The 8,420-nt window shown below is 41.7% G+C and overlaps 1 protein-coding gene across 1 annotated transcript in view; it reads left to right on the top strand.

Moving 5' to 3' along the window:
• LOC129844118 (uncharacterized) overlaps nt 1-7,142 on the top strand; it is a 34,031-nt gene extending 26,889 nt beyond the window's left edge. The window contains exons 11-14 of the mRNA XM_055912513.1: nt 1,569-1,646; nt 1,928-2,030; nt 3,437-3,570; nt 3,717-7,142. Coding sequence (XP_055768488.1) covers nt 1,569-1,646; nt 1,928-2,030; nt 3,437-3,570; nt 3,717-3,852 — 451 coding nt within the window. The 3' untranslated portion in view covers nt 3,853-7,142. The remainder of the gene's footprint in view (nt 1-1,568; nt 1,647-1,927; nt 2,031-3,436; nt 3,571-3,716) is intronic.
• Nucleotides 7,143-8,420: the final 1,278 nt, after the last annotated feature.

The following is an 8,420-nucleotide window of genomic DNA, read 5'->3' on the forward strand; positions in this document are numbered from 1 at the left end:
GTTTCGTTGATTAAACATGTGGAACTCTACGCACGCTGCGCCTTGGTCCATTTATTCAACAAACGATCGTGACACCAACCCCTGATTTAAAAAAGTTCAGGTATCAATCAATGAAGTATATGTTTTCAAAATGTGTACTGCCTCCATCTCATTGCAAAGTGGTGTGTGACGTGGCGATGAAGCCTTGCGTTGCCTGTTCATTTGCTGTTTGAGATGCTGTAGCAGCAGCACTCGCGCTGTCTGGCAGTTTTTTTCTCTCAAAGGCTCTGTATCTGTATGCCTGTGATAAATAAAATGCATTATGAATATACTGTACACACGTGCCAATTTAATTCCACTAAATTATGCAAATTAACCTATAGACCGATAATCATGACCAGTCAAATGTATTTAGATCAACTGGTATTTCCATCAATGAATAATGCTTTTTAGGCTATTTTGCAATGTGATTTTTTTCTTCTCCCGGACAATTGGCCAATGGCAATTTTATTTATCGGCTTTAAAATAAAAAATAAATGTAATCGGCCTAAAGCCGGCTTTTACTGGCTAGTGGAAACCCTGCCCTATTCCCTATATTGTGCACTTCTTTTGACCAGATCCCTATAGGCCTTGGTCAATAGTAATGAACAACAGTTGAAGTCGGAAGTTTATATAAACTCAGTTTTTCACAATTCCTGACATTTAATCCTAGTAAAAATCCCTGTCTTAGGTCAGTTAGGTTCACCACTTTATTTTAAGAATGTGAAATGTCAGAATACTAGTAGAGAGAATGATTTATTTCAGCTTTTATTTCTTTCATCACATTCCCAGTGTATCAGTTTACATACACTCAATTAGTATTTGGTAGCATTGCCTTTAAATTGTGAATGCACCAATTTGTAAGTCGCTCTGGATAAGAGCGTCTGCTAAATGACTTAAATGTAATGTAAATGTTTAATTTGGGTCAAACGGTACGGGTAGCCTTCCACAAGCTCCCCACAATAAATTGGGTGAATTTTGGCCCATTCCTCCTGACAGAGCTGGTGTAACGGAGTCAGGTTTTTAGGCCTCCTTGCTCGCACACACTTTTTCAGTTCTGCCCACAAATGTTCTATAGCATTGAGGCCAGAGCTTTGTGATGGCCACTCCAATACCTTGACTTCGTTGTCCTTAAGCCATTTTGCCACAACTTTGGAAGTATGCTTGGGGTCATTGTCCATTTGGAAGACCCATTTGCGACCAAGCTTTAACTTCCTGACTGATGTCAGGAAGTAAACTTATGACCCACTGGAATTGTGATACAGTGGATTATAAGTGAAATAATCGTGAAAAAATATGTCTAAACAATTGTTGGAAAAATGACTTGTTTCATGCACAAAGTAGATGTCCTAACCGACTTGCCAAAACTATAGTTTGTTAACAAGACATTTGTGGAGTGTTTGAAAACGAGTTTTAATGACTCCGGCCTAAGTGTATCTAAACTTCCGACTTCAACTGTATGTAGGGAATAGGGTGGCATTTAGGTTGCATAATGTTGCTGTAATGAATGTGTTTTTCACCATGGTCCCCTTCTCTCCTCTTGTCCTCAGGTCCCCCTGTCCCTCTCTCTGGGTGGGGAACGTCACCGTGGACCTTACTGAGAAACACATATGGGACCTTTTCAAAACGTATGACCATCATGCCCCATTTCCATCTGTTTTTGTTCAGTAGCTGCACCTATCTATCTCGATCTCCATATCCACTGCTTAGGCTTCTCTTGCTGTGACTTTCTTTGTTTCTTACATGGTGTGTGGTGATAATCATCAAGAAACATAACATTAACATTTTAAATGGTTTACTCATATTGGCCACTGGTCCACCATTCTAATACTATGACATTTATCTGTTTGTTGAGTTGGAATGGTGATCATTATTCTTTTACGTTCTAATTCTATGTTCTTTACTGTAGGTGTGGGGAAATAGAGAGTATCAGAGTTCTACATGAGAGATTCTGTGCCTTTGTCAACTTCAAGAATGCCAACATGGCCGCTCGCGCCTTGGAGAGGCTCCAGGTGAGTTGTGGGATGAAACATAATGCTGTCATATGCCTTCAACTATGTGAGATGTTCTTTCAATTCAATTTAGCTTAAACTATAGGAGATTGTACTTTTGGGTCTATGCTTTTGGTTCTATTGTACGATTGGAACTATGCATATGGTTTCATTGTACTTTTGGGACTATGCTATTGGTTCCATTGTACTTTTGGGACTATGCTATTGGTTCCATTGTACTTTTGGGACTGTTCTTTTGGACTATGCTATTGTACTTTTGGGACTATGCTTTTGGTTCTGTTGTCTGATTGGGACAATGTTTATTTAACCTTTATTTAACCAGGCAAGTCAATTATTAATAACAAATTATTATTTACAATGACGGTGAGGCTAAAGGCCTCCTGTGAGTATGGATAACCCCCCCAAAAAACTGTTTCAATCTAACATAATAATACAAGTCACCTAAAAATCTGTCCGTTCAAGATAGAGATATCAGTCCACCGCATCCGTCGATGTCGCACTTGCGGTGAAAGGTGGCAGAGCGATGTTTGTCAGACCATGAGACATCCCGAAAAACGAAAACCTCTGTACAAAAACTTTATTAGAAATAAGTTTTACTAAAAGGACAACACAGACAGAAGACACTGGCAACAGCTCAAATATACCAGCAAACAAACTGTGTGTGTGTGTAGTGTAAAACATGCTTCCTTACATAAGGCAATGCAAACTAGTGACATGGGGTGACAACTAGAAACAGCTACATGGCTCAACGACCTGTTCATCTATTTGTCCTTTGAACTCCTCCAGGGACACCAGGTCCTGGTGTTTTAGTTTCGCTTGGAGGGAATTCAAGATCAGGTCCTGGTGTTTTAGTTTGGCTTGGAGGGAATTCAAGATCAGGTCCTGGTGTTTTAGGTTGGCTTGGAGGGAATTCAAGATCAGGTCCTGGTGTTTTAGGTTGGCTTGGAGGGAATTCAAGATCAGGGACTGAATAAGGAATGGGACTATTAGCATAAAACAAGATTTGAGATCTGAGCTTGTATTATGTGTTCTCATTTTGAGCTAGAAGAGCAGTTTTTCTTAAATGAATAAGAATGTGCCAGTGTTTGAGCCTGCGTGTTGCTACTGATGTCCACCTGACAGCACAGTAGAGATCACAATGGTGAGTTAGACGTCTCTGCATGATACACAGAGTCAAGAGCCTTCAGTGAAGAGCTTGAGTCTTGCACATAAATAGTATCATCATTGTCCAACACAGAGAGAAAAGTACAACAATTCAACTCCTTTCTGGCTGCAAAGGAAAAACAATTTCTGTGCCGGTAATAAAACCCAATACAATGTTATTGGTTCCATTGTACTTTTGGGACTGTGCTATTGGTCCTATTGCATGTATTTTGAATGTGCCTGCTGTTTGTCCTCCTGTCCAGGGTGTGGAGCTGGAGAGCACCAGGTTGGTAATCAGGTACCCAGACCGCTGGATGCAGAGAACCCCTCCCTCTCCTCAGAGGACCAACCCTACAGGCCTCAACACCTCCTCAGCCTCCCAGTACGCCTCCACAGGGTAAGGACATCCGTCTGTCATTCAAAACATCATTATGAGTTATTATAAAGTGTTCCAAATCAACTCCGAAAAGTTTGAAATGTACAAAGTGATGGAAGGAGGAAGTGTTTTTGTGTTTTCATACTGTTTGTCTCTCTCTCTCCCAGGACCAGGAGGATGGCTCCCATCAATGGTGACGAGTGTTTCTTCTGGAGGACCACCGGCTGTTTCTATGGTGACAAGTGTCGCTTCAAACACAAGCCTGACCAGAAAGGAAGAGACAGGAAACCATGGCAACCCTGACCACCACGCAGTGACTGGATAGTAGAGAGGGAACAGAATGATGAAGATTAAGGAAGAGGATGAGGGACTGTGTCCCTACTTTAAAAGGGAACAGGATGCTTGGGGGGGGTGTCACCCCGTTTGTAGTCCTCTGGCACAGACCACAGATCCCAGACAGAACACTAGACATATAGAATGAGTGTGTGAAGTGTCAATCAAAGTGAAGAGGAGTGAACCTCTGATTTCCTTCCCCCTCTCACTCGGCCTGAACTGTGAAACATGGAAATTACTTCATCATTAGAACTTGAAGGGATCTTTGCCCAGTGAACCTCCTCTGTGATGACCATGTTGTAGACACTAAGGGGGCTGACATCTGTTGTTATCATGTGTTTAACTGTGTATGTATGTATGGTCATGTGACCTGAACGTGTGACCCCTTGTGATGTCACTTTGCCAGCCTGATGCCATAGGGTGCCAAGTAATTGCCCCAACAGGGGATAAATAATCAATGCTTTTTAATTGAATATGGGGCATGTTCCAGGCAGACTAAATTGCACTCACCTGCCTTCTCTCACAACACATGGATAGGTGTTTGTTTAAGATGTCAGCTAACCCAATCATGATATAGCAAACTGATGCACGACTGCACAGTCAGTGACGTGGCACGCAACCATGAGTCAGCCTGGAACGTCACCAGTGTCCATAGGGTGTTTTAACATCCACACTAGACCACCTTAAATGAAACAAGTAGTGTGCTACTGTGGATATTGGAACAAGACCCATAACACCTTCCTAATATTGAGTTGCACCACCCCCTTTTTCCCTCAGAACAGCCTCAATTTGTCGGGGCATGGACTCCACAAGGTGTCAAAAGCGTTCCACGGGGATTCTGGCCCATGTTGACTCCAGTGCTTCCCACAGTTGTGTCAAGTTGGCTGGATGTCCTTTTGGTGGTGGACCATTCTTGATACACACAGGAAACTGTTGAGCATGAAAAACCCTGCAGCGTTGGAGTTCTTGATACACTCAAAGCAGTGCGCCTGGCACCTAATACTGTACCCCGTTCAAAGGCACTTCAATATTTTGTCATGCACATTCACCCTCTGAATGGCACACATACACAATCCATGTCTCAAATATCTTAATGGTTAAAAATCCTTCTTTAACCTGTCTCCTCCCCTTCATCTACACTGATTGAAGTGGATTTAGCAAGTGACATCAATAAGGGATCATAGCTTTCACCTGGATTCACCTGGTCAGTTAATGTCATGGAAATAGCAGGTGTTCCTAATATTTTGTACACTCAGTGTTTGTTTGGTGGACTAATACCTGTGTGTTCAGTGGACTAATACCTGTGTGTTCAGTGGACTAATACATGTCTGTTCAGTGGACTAATACATGTCTGTTCAGTGGACTAATACATGTCTGTTCAGTGGACTAATACATGTCTGTTCAGTGGACTAATACATGTCTGTTCAGTGGACTAATACATGTCTGTTCAGTGGACTAATACATGTCTGTTCAGTGGACTAATACATGTCTGTTCAGTGGACTAATACATGTCTGTTCAGTGGACTAATACATGTCTGTTCAGTGGACTAATACATGTCTGTTCAGTGGACTAATACATGTCTGTTCAGTGGACTAATACATGTCTGTTCAGTGGACTAATACATGTCTGTTCAGTGGACTAATACATGTCTGTTCAGTGGACTAATACATGTCTGTTCAGTGGACTAATACATGTCTGTTCAGTGGACTAATACATGTATGTTCAGTGGACTAATACATGTCTGTTCAGTGGACTAATACATGTATGTTCAGTGGACTAATACCTGTCTGTTCAGTGGACTAATACCTGTCTGTTCAGTGGACTAATACCTGTCTGTTCAGTGGACTAATACATGTCTGTTCAGTGGACTAATACATGTCTGTTCAGTGGACTAATACATGTTTGTTCAGTGGACTAATACATGTCTGTTCAGTGGACTAATACATGTATGTTCAGTGGACTAATACCTGTCTGTTCAGTGGACTAATACCTGTCTGTTCAGTGGACTAATACATGTCTGTTCAGTGGACTAGTACATGTCTGTTCAGTGAACTAATACATGTATGTTCAGTGGACTAGTACATGTCTGTTCAGTGGACTAGTACATGTATGTTCAGTGGACTAATACCTGTCTGTTCAGTGGACTAATACCTGTCTGTTCAGTGGACTAATACCTGTCTGTTCAGTGGACTAATACCTGTCTGTTCAGTGGACTAATACCTGTCTGTTCAGTTGACTAATACATGTATGTTCAGTGGACTAATACATGTCTGTTCAGTGGACTAGTACATGTCTGTTCAGTGGACTAATACATGTATGTTCAGTGGACTAATACCTGTCTGTTCAGTGGACTAATACATGTCTGTTCAGTGGACTAATACATGTCTGTTCAGTGGACTAATACATGTATGTTCAGTGGACTAATACATGTATGTTCAGTGGACTAGTACATGTCTGTTCAGTGGACTAATACATGTATGTTCAGTGGACTAATACCTGTCTGTTCAGTGGACTAATACCTGTCTGTTCAGTGGACTAATACATGTATGTTCAGTGGACTAATACATGTATGTTCAGTGGACTAATACATGTATGTTCAGTGGACTAATACATGTATGTTCAGTGGACTAATACATGTATGTTCAGTGGATTAATACATGTCTGTTCAGTGGACTAATACATGTCTGTTCAGTGGACTAATACCTGTCTGTTCAGTGGACTAATACATGTCTGTTCAGTGGACCAATACATGTCTGTTCAGTGGACCAGTACATGTCTGTTCAGTGGACCAATACATGTCTGTTCAGTGGACTAATACCTGTGTGTTCAGTGGACTAATACATGTCTGTTCAGTGGACTAATACATGTCTGTTCAGTGGACTAATACATGTCTGTTCAGTGGACTAATACATGTCTGTTCAGTGGACTAATACATGTCTGTTCAGTGGACTAATACATGTCTGTTCAGTGGACTAATACATGTCTGTTCAGTGGACTAATACATGTCTGTTCAGTGGACTAATACATGTCTGTTCAGTGGACTAATACATGTCTGTTCAGTTGACTCATACATGTATGTTCAGTTGACTAAAGTGACAATATGAGGAGTACACAATGATTGTTTGAGAGCATCAATGTAAAATGACAATCTGTATGTAACCCCTCACTCAGCATGTGGGGGAGCTGGGTGTACAAATGACTGTTTTATTATGTCAAACAGTTGTATTCATTCATAATAAAATACAGTTTTATCAAATCAGATGAAGTTTCATTATTAAATGTCATTTTTATCTGTATCTTTATCCGCTGCCACGTGGAGTATATTTACGTTTCCCTCTGATTGAATTCACTCGTTGAGTGACAATTAAAGAAAAAAAACGACATTAATGAAAGATCTGAATTCCTCTACCCTGGCAAAGACATAGACCATATCTAGGAAAACGATTTAGGCTTTGCCTGTTCCTCTCTGCCCCTGTTCCTCTCTGCCCCTGTTCCTCTCTGCCCCTGGCCCCAGTACTTTTTTTCTCCACCCTTCCCGAAGTGTGCACTAACAATTAATCACACACACACACACACACACACACACACACACACACACACACACACACACACACACACACACACACACACACACAGAGGCAGTGTTAACTGAGTTGTCTCATATCAGGTGGAGAGTTCAGACCCTGTGAAGAGGAAGAGAGTCTCACTAATGGGTGACATGAACACAATTGTCTCAGAATGATTATATCTATTCACTGAAATGACCCCAGTTTAACACTGTATGTGTGTGTTCTCCTCCAGAGAAGGGTATTCAGCTGTTTAAGCAGCCAGTACTCTCAGGCTGTGGACATGTTCTCTGAGACTATCCACTGTAACCCCAAAGACCACAGATACACAACACCTTAAAGCTTGACCTCTAACCTATGACCCCAAACACCACAGGTACACAACATAAAATACCACTATACTCCCACCTGAAATTAGATTTGTGTAATCTTGTCCAAAGTCTCTCTCGCTCTCGCTCTCTCTTGCTCTCTCTCTCTGGTTCTTTGGGAATAATTGATACAGCTACGGATGTTTGGAGATCTACTCCTCTGTCTTATCAGATGCTCAGAAGTCCACCCAGCTTGCTCCTGATTGGCCAAAGGGAGTGCACTAACAGGGTTGAAGGTCACTATCTGAGCTATCTACTTTGAACTTCCACGATGCTTTGTGTGTGTGTGTCTGTCTGTCAGAATTCTGACTCTCTCGCCATCTCTCTTCCTCCCCCCTCCCTCCCTCCCTCCCTCCTCCCCTCTTCTCTCCAGCGGTATGGTGAGGCAGAGAGGGCCATGTGACACAGTGGAGGCTCCTCAGGGGAGGGCCATCCTCCTTAGACAATTTCATTATTTAAAAAAAAAAGTTAAACATTTAAAAAGTTATCCTTTTTAGATGAAACTATCTAATCAAATAAATTATTAAAACACACTATTTTGCAATGAAGGTCTATAGTAGCCTCAACAGCACTCTGTAGGGTAGCACCATGGTGTAGCTGGAG

This window comes from Salvelinus fontinalis, unplaced genomic scaffold (assembly GCF_029448725.1).
Source record: "Salvelinus fontinalis isolate EN_2023a unplaced genomic scaffold, ASM2944872v1 scaffold_0176, whole genome shotgun sequence".
Lineage (NCBI taxonomy): Eukaryota > Metazoa > Chordata > Actinopteri > Salmoniformes > Salmonidae > Salvelinus > Salvelinus fontinalis.